This window comes from Oncorhynchus kisutch, linkage group LG6 (assembly GCF_002021735.2).
Source record: "Oncorhynchus kisutch isolate 150728-3 linkage group LG6, Okis_V2, whole genome shotgun sequence".
Classification (NCBI taxonomy): domain Eukaryota; kingdom Metazoa; phylum Chordata; class Actinopteri; order Salmoniformes; family Salmonidae; genus Oncorhynchus; species Oncorhynchus kisutch.
Genome location: NC_034179.2, coordinates 67,919,978 through 67,940,440, shown reverse-complemented (window position 1 = coordinate 67,940,440; position 20,463 = coordinate 67,919,978). Strand labels below are relative to the sequence as shown.

Genomic DNA, 20,463 nt, shown 5'->3' with positions numbered 1-20,463 from the left:
TGTTGATAGGATAACATGAGGATGCTTAACACAAACGAATATCCCATATTCCTAAATCAAAATAACATTACATTGCCAAATGTTTGGTAGATTATGATCTAAGAACATAATTAGCAAATAATATAATTGAATTTGAGCCATTGTGTACTATAGCGATGGAGACTGACAACAGTAATGAAGACCAACCACTGCGAGGGTACACTGAACAATCCTTTTCTTTATTCATTTTTTTATTATCATTTCAATATGTCTGTCGGGTTAGTTTTTTAAAATCGTTTTTATTTTAAATTAAAATTTGACACACTTATAAAAGACAGCATCTGCATAGAGTTGTCATCTTAGATCCATGGAGAAAAGGGAGCGAGAGGAGGGGAGATAGCGAAGGGTGGGGAGGGGAAATACTGGCACGTCACACTAACTAAACAGAACAGCAAACAGCAGTACAAGAGAGGGAGAGAGAGGGACAGATAGTTTTTTACATTACGGTACGCACACACACACACACACACACACACACAAAAAAACGGGACACAAGTTGCATTTCCAGTCAAAGTTGCAGAAAACGATCCAACTGTCCTCTTTTCTTCAGTCTCTCTCAGTATCATTCTTGTTTCACTCTGTTCTCGCCCACCCTGACAACCCCCTCTAACTGACTTTCACTGAACAAGATGGAGTTGTTCTCTTCTGTCTGTGTTGTTACAGATTTCAAATCACTTCCACCAACTGTGGCTTTCGATCTGCAACCAAAACTGTGTTGTGGTCGACCGAGGTTTGAAATAATTTATTCTCACTTCTGCATGTTAGAGAAAGCCCTTTTTCTTTTGTATTGCACATAAAAGTGGATTTCTATATTGTCACAGGCCAATCTTTCAGTATGATCCACAACTTTCCCTTTGAGGATCAGACCTCCTTGGGTTGCCTCACAATTGGGACAAATCCTCTCAAACTCCTAAGAAAGGTGATTCAGTTGTTCGCATCTGATGCGCTAAGATTTCAATACAAAAGAGGACAAAACTCAACGCAGAGCCTAACTAATTTCAAAAATTTAAATTCTTCTTACAATTTTGACAATGGAAATCATTTTCTCTCCTATGCACATGAACATAGGAGAGTTGCAACACTTGCCAGACACTAAAGATCACACAAATGAGTACCTAATGACTCTAAATGTCATGACCACTACGTACGTAATGGCGGGTTCAATTAAGAGAAGGACTTATTTTTTCACCACAGTATACTTTCCACAGCGATGAGAGACCCTGGCCCCATGAGAAGAAGCCCAAAGCCAAGTGACAAGGTTGACATTGTCATTATACAAGACAATACCAATCATAATGACAGGGCTGTTTTTGGCTGACTACCGGCTAATAATTGGAGACAAAGAGAGTGTTTGAATTCATATTTGGCCTGGAAGCAGGAAACCGAGACAAAATGGCAATATGTACATTGCCACTCCCTTCTTACTACGGATGGAGGGAAGCACTATTCATCAGAGACGGATGCCTCTGATCGAAATCAAACTGGTTGGTTTTTGACTGATATGGTTGGTCACACAAATGATTCTTTCGTTTGTCCAAACACTCTCCAAACACGCATTAAAACTGAAAGAACATATATGTACAGACAGTCAGTCCAAAAGAGGGGGGGACAGTGGGGATAGGGCAGAGATCGAACCACTTCACAACTTTGACAGGAACACGTTTCTCAGTAGTTTTATACATGGACATGCAAGTCATTTTTTTCTTTCTTTTGAAGTATTTACAATAATTACAAGACACAAAGATCCAGTTCAGTTTGACAAAATTGCGAGCATTTCAATATAACTATTATTATTTTTGTTAACAGAACTCCTTTATTTCTTTAAATCATTGCTATAATAGAATCACTCACTTTTTTTAGTTTAGCATTTGATCCTTTTTGCCATTCTATCTCCCTCAGTTTGCACATGTTACTGCATTTTCATCTCATTATAATCATCATTTTAACATCTATTCAGTTTTCTGTTAACCTACTGTTATGACCATTCAGATAATAATCAACTTTCCGAAGTCACAGTTTCGGGGGAACCATTCCTACACCGCCAACCCCCCTCCCAATTAGAACACTGATACAAAGGAATACTGTTGTGAGATATGGTGAGTATGTTCCAGAATAGGACCATAGAGCAAAGAAAACAACAAACCGTTTCATTGTGGCAAATAACAGTAGCACATTAGTAAGCCACAATCGAAAGTAGCATCTCTGAAGAGGGTTTCGTTGGTTGTTGAAATGATTTCATTCCAAGAACAACCTCTTCTGTGAAAGCAGTTTGAATATTGACATAACGGTGAGGATAAAGCCAGTGGCCATTGCATAGGGCCTTGAATTTTTGTGGCTACAACAAGCAAATATTTAAGGGTGCCCATATATAGGAAGGGAAACCCCAAATATGAACCATGATAATATAAAACAGATATTTCGTTTTGAAAGATCTAACTGGTTATATTTGCAGTTCAAGACCATATTCGAACCCTTTCCAGAAGAGGTTTTCCTTTCCATTGGTTGCACTGATAAGGCTTTGCACTGACAGAAGCTGGACGGGCCAGGCCATTACCGTCATTCATTCTCCACTCATTTACAGAATGCTTCCTCTATGCTCACTACGTTTGGAGGTCATTCCGATGTTCCGCGCACACCCGATACATCTTTTCAATTCAAAACAATACAGGAATAAAAACAGAATAATTTTGGTTCATTCAGGTCAGTGCCCTTATATTCACCAAAGTGGATCTGGTGAATGCTCAGTTCAGGTGTGTTGCCAGCACAGAGAAAGCAAAGCAAGTGAGTGTTGAATTGGGTGTTAAAAGAGGCCATAACAAAAAAACATGTAGATATTGTGTGCATAAAGACAGGTGTATAGACTACACAGACACATGGATAGGGATATGTATCTCACCAAATAATAATCGCCACTGTTGTCTCCTTTGGACTCGCGTGTAAGAGGACTCCGTGTACATCATATGACTATGCATCTCTTCTCACTATTACAACCACAAAGACTAGAAACTACAGATGATTAAAGGACAACTTGTGAAGTCTTTTCAACAAGTCAACTCAGAAGTTTGAATCAAGTAGCTGACAGAACAACATACACTGATTTGAAGGGGGGGGGGGGTACTCTGGATGATAACTATAGATTACTATTATTATATTATAAGCATTTTTTTTGTAAACTTGACTTTCTTTGTGCTCTTTGATCAGGTGACTGAGAACACGTGGGGCAAAATGCTTTGGTTTGAATTTGGTAACATATATAAATAGTGTATTTTTTGTTGTTGTTGTTTTCAACATAAAACTGGAACTCAACAGCTACAACCCATGGACCTGCTAAACCCGAACAGCCCTTACACCTAGACGCGTACTCAGAGTGGTCTGCGTCGATCGCAGACGTGCACACACATACTGTACACAAACAAACGTTCATGCTCACACACAAACACACACACGCACCATCTTTTTTTGTTGTTGCCAGGGATGAAGGGCATGCACATAAGGCCTAGGAGCTCACAAGTTGCAGCTTAAAGACTCACGATTAACATTTCCTCACAAAGGACGCATACGCCACCATAGAAGCACATGAAGCACAGTGGGATTGATGCTATGGGAGAGAAAGAGGGGTACAGGATGGAATGTATCAGAATTACTACTAGGGGTTCTGCCATGGTGGGGGAAAACCGCACACTACAGTACTCTGGAGGAAGGGAGGGACGACATTTTGCACCAAACAGTACCCGGACGTTTACACACACTCGTACATACGTAGATCACCCCTCTGGACGTACCACTGTCAATATGGTGTCTCTGTAGACTTGCGATAAAACAGACACCAGCAGCGATATAACTACAACCCCTCACCCCGTCCCCAGTGAGTAAATATAAATAATCGATCGATAAATAAACTGTGAACGTGATAGACAGTGTTTTCTTAAGAGTGTAAAGTGCGCACATGATCGAGAGCAGAAATCACCATGCAAACTCACAAAGCCGATAGTTGCATGCCTTAATAAGAATAAGGGTTCCCTAGCCATATTCCTTTAAAAAAACAACAACGACATCAATATAACCCCATTTTCACTGTACATGTAAGTTTTTGGACACAATTAAATAGACAGAAGCTTTAAAAATAACATGCTGGCCAGTCCTGGAATGACTTGAGGACTATAGTCAGATTCCCTCCTGGATCTGTGGGTGGAGATGTTGGTCGAACGAACCTAGATTTCCCGTTCGCCATTCCTATACCCTCAATATCTCTTGCTGCAGTGAGACATTCTTGCCATGGAAAGATACACATTGGACTTGAGGCTCACCAAAGTAATATAAGAGAGCCTTTAAGTCATGGTGGGACTGAAATATCACGTCTCGTGGTGATCGAGATTGTACAGAACTCAAAAGTGGTTACCGGTATGCACGTAGAAAACAGTGACATGGGTTAGTCCTGAAGTTAAATCATGTTTAAATAGAGGCCATTTTTGTTGTTTCTTGCTCACTGTGTTCCAAGGTGTAAGTCAGTGCCAATCTCCCAAAGTTATGTGGTTGTTCATGAAAAAAAGTCAGCAACGCAAACTCCCATTCTGTAAGGACAGCCCACTATCAAAGGCCACTGTTTCACACTCAGAACCAAAGAGCCGTTTGCATGGATATGTGAAATGACTGAACATTTCATTTAAGGTTTCAGCTTCCTATTTATTGCAAGTATTGTCCTTATGATGATATGGCAGAGTTTAGCACAAAGCATCAGCTAACTACTACCTAGCACTTGAAAGGGCCATGATTTGGTTGGCCACCGAGCTGAAAGTGGACCATAACTTTAATGTAGTTACTATAGTGTAAAGTTTGGACAACAACAGAGGCAGTTCAATGACAGTCAGTCAGGGATGACCACCACTTGACTTAGAAATTCACCAAGAAACCAGTGACTTAGAAAATGATGTTCCTTGCTGATGACAATGACAAGGGAATAACCATGTAACTGTAAAAGGGTGGGTAGGTGTGTATTGATTTTGCAGCAGCCAATAGGTAAAATGAATTAGGTACACTAACTCTGAAATATCCTATCCAATGTCCTGTGAGATTTGCATTAATAGACAATGCTGTGTCAGAAGGTTAATCTAACGTGATTCTCTGTGTTGGGGCACTCATGAAGTAAAATCATCTGCCTTTGGTTTTACACTGAACAGAGTCACTTTTGGCATTTGGAAATGTTGAATTGAGCTACATTTCCATCTTAAAATCCAAGTTCAGGAAACTGAGAGCTGGCTCCTCCCTTTGAATATACAATATTAAGGACATTTTCAACACAAAATTAGGATTTTCCCGAAAACATTTGACAACATAGTTTTTTTCCTTACAATTATTACATATACAGTTAAAGTATCAAATTACAAGAAAAAATGGGTTCATGTTGCGGTAACTAGCATAGTCTGTTTGGGCACACATTTAACTGACACGCTTATCCAGATCGTAGTACAGGCGCGTTAGGGTTAAGTGCCATGCTCAAGGGCACATAAACAGATTGTTCACCTCGTCAGCTCAGGTATTCGAACCAGCAACCCTTTCAGTCACTGGCCCAACGTTCTTAACCGCTGGGCCACAACTTATATCCTATGACGTTCCTACATATAGGAAGCTAACGTCAAAGGATAATTGGGTTCATCTTTAAATGGACTATGTTCAAATCAAATCAATACCCCAGCAACAAAGTTGTTGCTTTTCAAACATCTATTGATCGTAGAAGAGTATATTCTCCATTCGGATTAGGTCCATGTCCAATCTAGATCACAGGGGGTAAGGCCTTGTCATATGAATTACACCGGGACACTCTTCCATGAAGGTGACCCCAAACAGTCGGAACGATTTAGTTCATCCAGTCGGGGGCCAACACCGTCAACGCAAGCCAGGGAATTGGGACTTTGAGGACAAGGCTCACGAGTCATGATTTTGATTCAGTTACTCCCGCGATTGGATCTTAATCTGCGACATTACAGTGCTGGCTTCAACAGAGTCACTGTGACATCCGTGTCACGTTGCCATGCATATTTCCTTGGCAAGGTGGAGCTGTCTCTTTCAGATGAATGTAGCAGCATTCATATCTGTTCTTAGCCTGAATTCAAATGGCATTCATTTGTAGAATGTGCAATCATAGAGCACAGTATTCTCTCCTAACCTTGCTATTCTGAACTGGTAATAGTTCAGCACCATCAATGGGCTATTAAGAGGGAAACGCCCATCTTCATGAAATAGCACCCAAACAACTCAAGCAGAGGGTGGAATAGGTTCCCTAAAAACTCAACATGACCGACCGATTGCTAAGTTATTAATACCTAACATGTTTTATGAATAGATTCTATAGTTGCGTGTTTTTTTAAGATTATATCTTTGCTTAGTAAAAAATACAATTTCACAAGAGGGGCACACAAACGTGTTCCATTCACAGTACCCATTTAATTATATGTTTTTGTATCTTTGAAAATAAAGTAAAGCAAACAGCAAAATGCAAAATATATCTGAAGGTCCATAAAGGAAATATGAGGCCAGACTATTTGTCACAGGACACGTCACACACTACACGACCACAGTAGAACTAACCACTTCCAAAGCAAGACATGAGACTCGACACCAGGGCTCGCCAGCATTTCAAGTTTTGAGATTCCGTTGTTCAATTTTTATATTTGCTTTTTTATAATGCGTTCCTAATCTGTAGAACAGGCATGACGGCTACAGGTCTCTCTTTCTTTCACCTCCCTCTCTGGTGTATCTTGCAACCTTTTATAATATCATCCCCCCCCCCTTAACATCTTAACATCCTTGGGAAAACTCGAACTGGTCGGCTTTCTTTGTCAAAACTGCATAGTTCGACCGTCGGGTTTACCCCCCCCCCCGTCTTACATCTCTAATCTCTCTCTGAATTTGGTTTCTGCCTCAGGCATATGGAATTAGCTGAAGGCCCGGAGACGTTCCTCTCTCCAAGCTCCTACTGTATGGATAAGAGCAGAGAAGGGCCTAGATGGAGCACCTGCAAACTGACAGTTGTTTTTCAAACCTGCTACTACAGTGCCACGCCCTAAAGGACACGCCTCCATCTGTCTGTCAGCCAGGGCCTGTCATCTGCCGTTGTAACAGCTCCATGGGTTTAAGCTCTTGTCCCTATTGGTCGAAGTAAAGACATTGTTGCCTATCTAGGAGATTTGGTTAGCCTATCACCGGGTTACTCAAGTTGACTACACTAATTTGTCTGGCTGATTTACGTGATTGACAGGAATAATCAACCCATGAGAAGTCTCTTAAAAGTCACGGTTCAAGCAAAACCAAAGTCAGTCTCTCCCAACAAAACGTGATTATTGTATCTATGAAATAAGGAACACCGATCATCCTAATCCGTCTCCAGTTTTGTGCATTATGTTCTAAAATCGCATCCAAGTAAACTACCTTTGCTGGAACAACACACAATTTAGCAGTCATTGGCACTGTCCTGGAGACCCCCCCCCCCCCCCAAAAGGAAAGAAATGTAAAAAAAGAAAATGTTTTACGTCAATTTTCTTTCCAGGTAGCTAACCCATGTGCTGTTTCTTATGTTCAATACATTTACATGTACATTGCAAATTGTTTGTTTATTTGTACCCTCTTTTTTTGTATATGTTATGTTTTTAGTCAGCTATAATGTCGGTTTAGTTTTTTTGTCTTTGTTTTTTCAACCCCACCCCTTTTAGAACATTTTCCTTATCTGATATTGTATATGATATTTTTCTCTCTGTGTGTTTTTTTTTCCTCTTGTGGCCGCCTTTCGTCGTTGTCGTCATTAAAAGCCCAGGTATCCGCCGATAGTGGATGCCAAGACGACTCCCAAGATAGTACAGCAGACGATGATCATGAGCTTCTTCTGCATGGGGGGGGGGGGGGGGGGTACAAGGCGGTGATGGTGTTAGCAAGACACAGGGAGACTTGTGATTGTATACATGCTACGGGACAGTTTTACGATAAGGGACAATATCATTTATCTATACAACACATTAGTATGTACATTGTTCCCCAACCTATCATGTGTCTGTGGAGGTTGGTCGCTTGATAATCACTGATGTACTGTGTGAGTGAGGGTGGAATGTGCTGTACATGAAGAGGTGGTGGATATTATTATTATTATTTGAGTGTGTGTGTGTGTGAGAGTGTGTGTGTGTATACTCTTTAATAATATAGTTATGAGGGGGTGGTGGGCATGAACCTTTTATGATATGACTGACTGTAGGAGGATGCTGTGCCTATTTTAGTATGCGTGTATGTGTGTTTATATGATGGCATAGGTATAGTATGTATATTAGAATGTACAGTATGTATACATCCTCATGTAGGTGGGGGATGTGGGTTACAGCAACATAACAGTGATCAAACATGTGGAAGACTATATGCGTATACACAATATATGCGTTAGCCCTGTTATATGGAGAGCCTGTGACTTACCTTGCGAGCCTGGCTCTGGTATTTGACAGCCTTCTTGGTGTCAGACACCGCCCGCTCCACAAAGTCCACGGAGTGTTCCACGTTGTACTCAATTCTGTCAATCATCTCTCCCTGTAAACAGCAAAAAGCACCGCCATCAAAATGCAAAGCGGAGTGAGGGGAATACCTTGTCTATTACCACTTTAAATTAGACTCAACCACCACATTGTATGCACATGTTTCTGCCCCATATTCTTTTTTAAGGCTCAAGTGTGGTATCGTATTTCTGTTCTTTCGAATCCAAACAAAGTTTCTAGCACAAATATCAGCTGTTTTCTATTCATTTTTTAATTCTAAATACAAAGTACTGTAAGTGATATTGAGGAAGCCACTTATCATCTACATGTTGTCTTCCATCTAAAGGATGGATTTTTAACATTGTGTGCTGCATAATGTTGCCAGAGGAAACAACAGTATTGATATATAAATGAGATGAGCGTAGCTAAGTACCTATGTTTATTCATCATACACAATTGCACATTGTCCATGAGGAAAAGCCCCCAGAGAAAGAGAAGAATTGTCACTCAAAAGCTTTTCCCCCCACTATTGTAGTTTGGATGAAATAATCCAACTCACAAACGGTTAGAAACCATATTTCCCTGTTACCCAGAAGCAATTTTCTAATTTAGGTCGTCCTGATGAGATTCATAGGCTCTTAGTGGAAGTCAACGGTCATTTCTTCACAGTGAGAATCAAAATTGGCAACATAATATTCTCATATTGTATCTCACATATCGAGATTCTATGTAATATTAACAAATGTTCTGTGAATGTGAAAATATTTGAAAATGTAACTTAATTAAGTTGTCATCATTTTGGGAATAAACTGTAGCATGTTACCAACACATTTAAGACAAAACAAGAATTCAGCGGCAGCGTAGCCTAGTGGTTAGAGCATTGGGCAAGTAACCGGAAGGTTGTGAGTTCAAACCCCCGAGCTGACAAGGTACAAATCTGTCGTTCTGCCCCTGAACAGGCAGTTAACCCACTGTTCCCAGGCCGTCATTGAAAATAAGAATGTGTTCTTAACTGACTTGCCTGGTTAAATAAAGGTAAATTAAAAAAAGTGAGGTATTTTGTAATGCATTTTTAAAGTGCAAGTCTTTGCTGTACCATTTCAACTTAAGTGCAACCCCTGCGTACAGCCACAACCCTGAACAGACTGTAAGAACCCATTAATTAAGATAACTGAACACTAGCAGCAGAGAGCTGGCTACACTGATGAAACCAGGATGTAAAAAGGCTACAGTTGTAGCCTGAGCTTATCTGAATGGCTACACAGCATTGCTCATTGGTGTGGAAGTAGTCTAGGCAACAGTGTGTTTTTCTCCCAGTCTCAATCTAAACATATAATAATAACAGGGCACTGCATGCAACACTTCTCGAGTCTCAAAGCACAATTACTCAAATATGCCTGTGAACCCATACGCCTGAGGCTAAATGTCATATGTTCAACTCTCAGCTCCAAATATCTGCCCCGTTCTCAGTCAATCGTGGCAAAAACCAAATCACAGTTGGACGGATTTCATTATGAAAGATGTAAGACTCAGTTTGAAGATACACAGATTGCTTAAATGTTTTCATTTTAACATCACAAAAATGACTCAGATTCAAGGCCGATTCAAATCTATTCTGTACTCAACGTAAGGCTAATGGCATAAAACTGGGCTTTTATTGATTCATTCGTCTTTTAAAAACATTTCAAATAAAAACAAAACTTTACCTGGCTCTCGACCAGCATGGCCATGTCCACAAACATGTCGTGCAGCTCACGGATGCTGTTCTCCAGCTTGATGATCTCAGTGTGTCGGGTCTCAATCTCATTCAGGGCCTGCTTGTCTATCTGAGAGTCCATCTTGATCTAAGGACCCAAAACAGAGGGTTGAGAAGGAGACCGAGGATGAGGAGAGAAGAGGATTCGATGTGTTCCTTTACCACCTGTAATAATCAACATTCTTCTTCTGTTAAAAATCATATCAGGACTAATAATAGTCAACATAGCAGTAGTTTATTGAATGCAAACGTGACAGATGTAGCGAGTTAGCTATGACTAGCCACACAGCTTATCAGTGTCTGTGGTCCCCATGCCTTCACTGTGGATATATGTCTGCCATGGGGAATGGCCTGGCTCAGGTGTTGTACTCACATCATCGGTGAAAATGGCAAGCTTGCCACTCTCCAGCATATCCTCCAGCTCCTCGTTGGTGGTTGTTCTCCCAGCTGCCGAGCACACACACACACACACACACACACACACACACACACACACACACACACACACACACACACACACACACACACACACACACACACACACACACACACACACACACACACACACACACACACACACACACACACACACACACACACACACACACACAATGAAATATATTGCCAACAAATTATCATAATGCTTTGCCTGATGCACTTACAGTTTAGTTATTTAAATCAACACATTTCCACCGTTTTAGTGCCAATTTTGAAGAACAGCACAGATTCTGGGCAGTAATTAAAAAAGAGCATGTATCTCTAACCAGATGTCTAGAATAATCTAGATCAATTTAAAGCTCTAAGGTATCCTAAAAATATTATTCAAAATGAAATAATATGAAAGGAAATACAGCTTTTAAATCAAATGTGCGAGCTGAATTACAATGAAGGAAAGTCTTCTGACTATACAAATTATCATTGGCTAATATGTGGCCAATCAAATCCCTTGTCTACCAAGTATCATCTCAATAAACTTCAAATGGATCTATTCTGTTAAATCTGTCCCAGTCTTTTGAAAAATACTATGTCTGTGCATAATTTTGGTTGATGTCTGGATCTCAGATGTCACTATGGCTGTGAGTTGTGTATGAAACACTTGCCAGTGTCTGTATCTGTGTACTTCAGTATTAAAAGCATACTCACTGTCTGTGAATTCCAGTCTGTCTCATATGAAGGTCAGTGGGGCTGCCTTGAAAATATCCTTACGTCTGCAAAGCCCATTTTTGTGTCTGCACTGTTGGGTACCAGTGTATATTTAGTAAGAACTCTGGCTATTTCTTGTCTAAGATACTAACGTACCTCCTTGTTAGTCGGTGTTACCCTCTCTGCTGTCAGCATGTGTGTGTATGCCATTAGTCTTGTTGATTTATTACCAATCACTAAATCAATCAACCAATCAATTGTGTTGTATTTGTGCAGCCATTTTAACAAAGTAATTGACAAAGAATGCTAAACTAAATCTAGGCCTAACCCATCCTAAAAGAGAGAATCTAGGTTGATAATGTCAATATACTGTAATGTCTGTGTATGGTTCTATTCACTATGAACTGTACTTGTATAGTATCTCCATACATAGATACTATAAAGAGCAGGGTTCCCCAACTGGCGGCCCACGGACCGAATTTGGCCCGCAGGTGGAATCATTTGGCCCCCCAATTTTTCTGCCCTCCTCCCCACCCCCCAAAAAATTTGACATAAAAAATAAAATAATTGTTGGATATAAAAGACTAAAAACACCAGGAAATCAGCTCCAATTAATTTTTATTGAAGAAATCTCTTCCCAAATATCCCCACGCATAATAGAGAGACACGTGATTGTATACAAGTGTAAGCAAGGCTTGAAATGATCTGTTTTGGGCTTCAGGAGATCAATCTGCAGTCCCACAAATGATTTGTAATTATGCTCCGGCCCCCCAACCATCCGCTCAACAGAAAATCGTCCCGTGGCTGAATCTCGTTGATGATCCCTGATATAGAGTATAGTATCTAATGTCAGTGGTGTATTAACTGTGCCCTATGATGGTGGTGGGCTACAGATACTCACTGATCTCCAGCTGTCTCTGGATACGGTCCTTGCAGCGGTCCCTGTATTTGGACTGCGTGGTGTTGTACTCGGTCATCACCTCTACAAACTTGCGTGACAGCGTCGAGTGCTAATGGACAGACACGGGGAGAACAGATGGGAGGGGGGGGGGGGGTTAGGGAGTGGCCACTGGAGAAAAGAAAACCCCAAATAAGGTCGATCAACACCATCTGATACTGTGATGATGCCTAATTGGCCATTTGCAGTGCACATCAATCTTAGCCTTGATGAAAATGGCAGAAACGCCTTCATATGTATGCACACATGCACCTCCATTCAAATAATGGCTGCTGCGTTAGAGATTTTGCTGATGCTGCAAAGTCAATGACAGTGGCAGTTGAACGTTCCGACCACCAGAGGGGATCCTTGAGTATCACTGAGCCTTGTGCGTTGAATTACTGCTGAAAATAATGCAGGCAGGGGTCAAAGCAAGGATGGCTCAATTCTGTGTGCTGGAGGGAAGGCCTGAGATTCAGCCCAGCAGTGTCTCCTTCTCCGCGTGCCTGAATAACCCACTAACAATGCAAGGCAGAGAATAAGGGCAAGGTACACTCTTAGAAAAAAGGTGCTATCTAGAACCTAAACGGGTTATTTCGGCTGCCCCCATAGTAGAACTCTCTGAAGAACCCTTTTTGGTTTCAGGTAGAACCCTTTACACAGATGGTTCTGCAAGGAACCCAAAATAGTTCTACCTGGAACAAAAAAGGGTTCTACCTCAAACCAAAAAGGGCTATCCTAATGGGACAGCCGAAGAACCCTTTTGGAACCTGTTTTTTCTAAGTGTAGCTATGGTGAGGATGAAAGAGGGGCTGGATTAGTGGCAGTGAGTCAGAGGATCAGGTGGTTGAGAGAGTCAAGAGCCTACAATGACAGATGTCCTTTCTGGCCACCTCTGAAGAACATTGGTTCACAGTGAGATGATCTGAATTTCAAATGAATAAACATTTGGGTGGTTTAAAAGAAAGTGGTGTTGTTTTGAAAAAGGCACAATTCAGTGCACAGCTTGATTGAACGTTTAGGTTGGCTATACTGAGTATCTAGAGTTGTTCATGTGATCTGATATGGGAAATGTCACCTTTGCCATTGTACTTGTATTGGCATACTGTGGGGTCTGAAATGATTGACACTCCTTGATAATAATTCAAATACTGAACTATATTATATGCTCAAAAATAGGGGGAATTATATTATTTTATACTAATCCAATTGCTCAGAGAAAGAGATGACTTTGTTTAACAAGTAACATTATTTTTTTTCTCAAAAAGATAGGGGTCCAAACTATTGACACGCCTAAAGATTCTTATAAATATAGCAGTCAAAATGTATTATATGGTCCCATATTCCTAGCACACAACGACTACATTATGGATAATCCTGAATGAATCGTGAATGAATGATGTCACAGAGGGTCAAGAATCTTATACTCCTCTGCTATTGGTATGATTTCTGACCTTCTGTGACTTTCCCGCTCATCAATTATTCCCAATTCATTCAGGATTATCCATAATCATGGTAGCATCCACATTAATGAAGAAGTGTTTAGAAACATACTCTATTCTTATTTAGAATAAAAGTGAGTCCAAAATGACACAATACATTATTTACCATTCATTTCTATCGGGCACAAAATGATCTGAAACACAACCAAATGGAACTACAAATGCATCCAACAAGTTTGTAGAGTCACAAGTTTGATGTAGAAATTGCGTGCTAAAGAATATTGGACCAAATACTAAACTTTTGATGAGTTTATTTATAAGAATCTTTAGGGGGTGTCAATAATTTTAACCCTTACCTTTTAGAGCAATTGTATTAGTATAAAATAACATATTCTCCAAATGTTTTGACCACACAGTACAGCTTAGTATTTGAACGATTTATTTCATACAGTCATTATTGCTCATCTTTATCAAGGGTGTCAATCATTTCAGACCCCACTGTATGTGAATAATGTTGGGTAGTGTTGCTGTGTCGCTCCTTGTTATACCACCTCCTTTTCACACTGCAGGGCAGTGGTGTGGCTTATTCAAAGGTCCCACAGCCCTTTCCAGCAGTCAAATGACTAGTGGCCTCGTGGGTGAAATGTTAACACTATTTTTCATTCATTCATCATTCCTAAACATTTTTGTTTTGTTTTACCTGATGAAAATCTGGTGTTTCTATGTCAAGCGGTTTTGTTATAGTTCAGTCTTCTGTGATGTCCACGGAGCAAAAATATAAACGCAACATGCAAAGTGTTGGTCCCATGTTTCATGAGCTGAAATAAAAGATCCTCGAAATGTTCAATACGCAACAACAAGTTTATTTCTCTAAAATGTTTGTTTACACCCCTTTTAGTGAGCATTGTAGCATTTAATCTATCCACCTGACAGGTGTGACATATCAAGAAGCTGATTCAACAGCATTGTCGTTACACAGGTGCACATTGTGCTGGAGACAATAAAAGGCCACTCTAAAATGTGCAGTTTTGTCACACAACACAATGCCACAGATATCTCAAGTTTTGAGGGAGCGTGCAATTGTCATGATGACTGCAGGAATGTCCACCAGAGCTGTTGCTAGAAAATTCAATGTTCATTGCTCTACCATGTCCTTTTAGAGAATTGGGCAGTATGTCTAACAGGTCTCAACTGCAGACCACATGTAATCATGTCAGCCCAGGACCTCCACATTTGGGTCCTCCACAAGCGGGATCATCTGAGGGGAGGGGCATGGGAACTGAGGAGTATTCCTGTCTGTGATAAAGCCCTTTTATGGGGGAAAATTCATTCTGATTGGCTGGGCCTGGCTCCCCATTTGGGTAGGCCTGGCTCCCAAGCGGGTGGAATTGGCTCCCCATTAGGTGGGCCTGGCTCCCAAGCGGGTGGAATTGGCTCCCCATTGGGTGGGCCTGGCTCCCAAGCGGGTGGCCCCTGCCCAGTCATGTGAAATCCATAGATTAGGGCCTATTGAATTTATTTCAATTGACTGATGTCCTTATATGAACTGTAACTCAGCAAAATCTTTGAAATTGTTCCATGTTGCCTTTATATTTTTTGTTCAGTATATAAAATGTGTAATTCTAGGGTGCAAACTCAAAATTGAATACATTTCAACTCTATATCTGACAGGGTACAGGTGTCTTCTTTTTTAAAGCCCATAACATGTGTGTGTGAGGTGTATAATTTGGTTTCAAGGTAGATTTGTTTAAACTACCAAGAAACACTCTGTGTGACCCTGATTTAGCCCACCACAGTAAAAGGTAAAAAAGGACTCTCCCTCCTGCCACAACTGATAACTGTTTGTCATTGAGCAGTCTGACAATCTTTCACATTTCCATTCAGAGAATGTGGGGCCATCATAATTTCACTTCATATTCAAAGAATATACCTTTGGTTTTTGTGTCACTCTAAACAAAGGCTTTTAAATGTGTTTCTATGTGAAAGATAATTAGTCCTCATACCGACGTCAAGACCTAATGAATCTTTACCTGAGAATGAAGCTTCATTCACCATCACCGGTTAATTCGAGAACAGGTTACAACCTAAGCGGGAGAACCTACCCCAAGCCAGCAGAACATTTATCCTAATCTTTAATCATTACATTCTGTAATCAATCACATTTCGACTCTAAAACACTTGATATATGCCAAGTTGTTTAATCTTAAAAGTACATTTGAATATATCTTTCATAGGGCCTTTCTTATGTGCTACATAATCACTTAGTTCATCAGTCATTGAAATGACATGATCAATTTAACATCTTTTCTATCATGTCAAAAGATAAAGGGATGTCAATGAGCGTTTACATTCAGTGGTGCTTGACAGTCCATGGTCATGAAGGCCTTAGGAATCCCCGCTTCATAGAGGTATCCCTTAAGTCTCCTACTATATGAAGATTTATACTCTAGGACTAAGTAGTGGTGTTATGGGTAGGCATCAGGCCACATGGTACAATAACAATATGGCTTTAAATCCAGACTTGTATTCAAACAGTATTTGTTTTCGTTTCTTTTTCAAAGCCAGGTCTGCAAAGTGTAGTTGGCAGAAGGCTAAAGTTGTGGTGAAGCCGTGTATTCTCCGTCTTTATGATACACCAGCAGCTTTATGTTTGATCAACACATTTTTGGTACTTGGCATCTCCTCAGTGGATGTGTAGAAGATACGAGCGAGTGACTCACCTGTGTCTTACGAATTCGCAGGTCTGCAGATGATCTGTTCAGCCCCTCCTCCTGCTCAATGCTCTGCTCGATTGCTGGGAAAGAGGCAAGAAATTGTGAGGAATAAACAATGGAACCGCCAAACGGAAAGGAGATTGCCCATCTTCCACTGAACTTCAGTCAATTACCTCCCCATCACAGTCAGGTAATATAGCTAGCGTGCTAATATGCTAACTTTTCGCCATCTTGGGTGGAGCAATTAGTATGTCATGGGCAATGTGCTAATGCTACAATTACAAATAGACCCAGGCCTAATGATAAAAGTATGCTGTTTTACAACAGATAGAGAGGTATTTTACTTAATGGGTCATTATACAGTACCAAACCTGATAGAGGGAATTCAGACCCGAGTTATGGCGTAAATGGAACTTAATTCCCTTTTTATGTACTTTTCCCTCTAAGCGTATATTCTGACCTTGAACTTAAACCAGCTGTTCGTTTGGGGGGAGATCATAGAACTGGAGGTGTGGCAGAGGTGTGTTTACCGATACGCTGTATTCTGACCTTGACTTAATTCCCTTATAATTCTGCCACCTTTATGTGCAAGGAAATCATTAATAAGGTCGAGCAACCTGTCAGTTCCAAGTGGAAAAATATGTACTTTACGATAGAAATAACACCAATCTCCATGCACTTCATAAATTGATAAGGGCTATTGATAAGACCTAGGTAAATGAATAGGGATTATAAATATACAGTACCTTCAGAAAGTATTCACACCCCTTGAGTTATTCCACATTTTGTTGTGTTACAGCCTGAATTCACTATGGATTGTGGGTTTATTTTACACTCAATACCCATAATGACAAAGTAAAAACATGTTTTTAGACATTTTTGCTAATTTATTGAAAATTAAATAATGTAATATCTCATTTACATAAGTATTCCCACTGCTGAGTCAATACTTTGTAGAACCACCTTTGGCAGCGATTACAGCTGTGAGTCTTTCTGGGTAAGTCTCTAAGAGCTTTGCACAGCTGGATTGTGCAACATTTGCACATTATTCTTTTCAAAATTCTTCAAGCTCTGTCAAATTGGTTGTTGATCATGGCTAGAAAACCATTTTCAAGTCTTGCCATAGATATTCAAGCCGATTTAAGGCAAAACTGTAACTGTGCAACTGAGGAACATTCAATGCCGCCCTTACAGAAAAAAACACATGATTTCACACGTGGAAAATCACATGATTTCATATAAAATGTAAAAAATTAAACCTGTGTTCATGGAACACTTCACCTGTGATCACGTTTTCACGTGTAGTTTCATGTTATCACAGGTTGCTTTACATGTCGTCACGTTATTACATTAACTTCACATATGATCACATGAAAACCTTTTTTTGTAGCACTTCACTTTATGTGGTTAGGGCCTCTTGGTAAGCAACTCCAGTGTGTATTTGGCCTTATGTTTTAGGTTATTATCCTGCTGAAAGGTGCATTTATCTCCCAGTGTCTGTTGGAACGCAGACTGAACTAGGTTTCCTCAATGATTTTGCATGTGCTTAGCTCTATTCTGTTTCTTTTTATCCCAAAAAAAATCCTTAGTCCTTGCAGATGGCAAGCATACCCATAACGTGAAGCAGCCACCACTATTCTTGTAAATAAGTAGAGTGGTACTCAGATTTGCCCTAAACATAACACTTTTGTATTGAGGACAAAAAGTTCATTTCTTTGCCCCATTTTTTGCAGTATTACTTTAGTGCCTTTTTCCCTTTTTGTTTTGGAATATGTTTTCCTTCTTTTCACTGAGCGCTTTCCTCCACCTCCGGAAAATGATTTAGGAAGGGCGCCTGTATCTTTGTAGTGAGTGGGTATATTGAAATCCCATCCAAAGTGTAATTAATAACTGCACCATGCTCAAAGGGATATTCAATGTCTGCTTTTTTTTTACCCATCTACCAATAGCTGCCCTTCTTTGAGAACCATAGGAAAACCTCCCTGGTCTTTGTGGTTGAATCTGTGCTTGGAATTCACTACTCGACTTAGGGCCCTTACAAATAATTGTATATATGGGGTACAGAGATGGGGTAGTCATTTAAAAATCATGTTATATGCCTTGTTAAGCAAATTTTTTGTCCTGAACTTATTTAGGCTTGCCATAACAAGAGGATTGAATACTTATTGACTCAAGACATTTCAACTTAAAAATGTTATTCATTTGTAAACATTTCTAAAAAACATTATTCCACTTTGACATTTTATGGGTATTGTGTGTAGATCAGTGACACAAAATCTGAATGTAGTCCATTTCAAATTCAGACTGTAACACAACAAAATGTGGAACAATTCAAGGGGTGTGAATACTTTCTGAAGGCACTGTAGGCCATTTTCAAAACGAGAAGTTGCTTTTTAGGGGCAGTTGCTCTTTAAATCAAAATGCATCAAAAAGGAATAGATTTCCTAAGTGTGAATCGGGCCCATAGTGTTGCTGACCACAAACCAAACATTATTTTCCAGTTTTGTTCTAAATGTGATGTAACTGTGTAAACTGCCCTTGATGCATTTAATTTGGATCAGCAAAACAGAGAAATAGCAGGATTTTGGGATGTCAAACTGTCAGTTTATGACATATCATCTCCTTTTGAACAAATACAATGTTCCCAAAACTATAAAATATTGATCCCAAATAACACATTCGGGGGATTCTGACGAGACCATTTTAAATACAGGCAGTGTCCTTAAAAAGCTTTTGAAAAAAAAGAAGGTAATTCCTGTTACATATTTATGGACAAATGTTGGGTTTCTCACAACTACGAGATAATGTGATTCCCAATATAATCTATTGTGTACTGTATGTGATTATTCAAACATCTTTTGTGCACCATCGTTTAACATGTGGTTTCTCTCTCTCTCTCTCTGTGACCTTCCCCAAGAGCATTTTCAAAAACAATAAAGAGAAAATTGAGAAATAAAAGAATGTCAAACGAAAGCACCAGATTATAGGACCTATTATATCACCCATAGTATAACATTTGCATTTGTGAATCATCTATGTAGGATTTGTAAAGGCTTCATGAAGCTTCATAAGATTGTCAATATAACTGTACAAACCACCTCACAATATCTCCACCTCTTAACCTCTTTTAGGCTCCCGAGTGGCGCAGCGGTCTAAGGCAAAGCAACTCAGTGCTAGAGGTGTCACTAGAGATCCTAGTTCGATCCCGGTACCAGCCGTGATCAGGAGTCCCATAGGGCGGCACACAATTGTCCCAGCATCATCCGGGTTAGGGGAGGGTTAGAGGTAGGCCATCATGGTAAAATAAGAATTTGTTCTTAACTGACTTGCCTAGTTAAAAAAAGGTTAAATAAATCAAATTAAAATAAATAACATAGAGTTATATTCCAGATTAATTGCCTCACCATATGGCGCATACTCTTCCTATAAACTAGGCCAACTTTGAACTCACTTAGATCAATAACAAATGAGATTTCCATATTGCTGATTGGATGCTTTGTTGCTGCTGCATGGTGCCCAGATGCCAATGTCCCATCACTGTTCATTACATTTGATAGAGGAAGCTCTCTCTCAGCATCAAAGTATTTTGTGATGCAATTTAGAAGAAACAACCCAGATGAGTGGGAGTCTTCTAGATAATTGGACCAAAATAAAGAACGAAGCTAGAGGAATGCAACTCAGCACCTTTGCGTGATCGGTTTCCTATCTGTCTTCAGAGGGAGCTTATACGTCAAATGAGATTAGTCTAAAACTCCTACCGGTATTTGAAGTCAAGTCCCAAAATCAGACCTCTTGTGCACGTTTGTATAGTATCTTATCTTAGTAGTGGTCTATCAGCAGCGAGTGGGTTGTACACTGAGACGTTTGAGATGTGCCTCGTGGTGCTTCAGGTATATTGGTATCAACTACATATAATAAGTATGAT

At 40.0% G+C, this 20,463-nt stretch overlaps 1 protein-coding gene across 1 annotated transcript in view; it reads right to left on the bottom strand.

Moving 5' to 3' along the window:
* Positions 1-197: 197 nt before the first annotated feature.
* LOC109898361 (syntaxin-1B) overlaps positions 198-20,463 on the bottom strand; it is a 61,537-nt gene continuing 41,271 nt past the window's right edge. Inside the window, exons 5-10 of the mRNA XM_031827242.1 lie at positions 16,545-16,618; positions 12,347-12,455; positions 10,676-10,749; positions 10,253-10,390; positions 8,491-8,601; positions 198-7,915 (exon numbers count right to left, since the gene is read on the bottom strand). Coding sequence (XP_031683102.1) covers positions 7,835-7,915; positions 8,491-8,601; positions 10,253-10,390; positions 10,676-10,749; positions 12,347-12,455; positions 16,545-16,618 — 587 coding nt within the window. The 3' untranslated portion in view covers positions 198-7,834. The remainder of the gene's footprint in view (positions 7,916-8,490; positions 8,602-10,252; positions 10,391-10,675; positions 10,750-12,346; positions 12,456-16,544; positions 16,619-20,463) is intronic.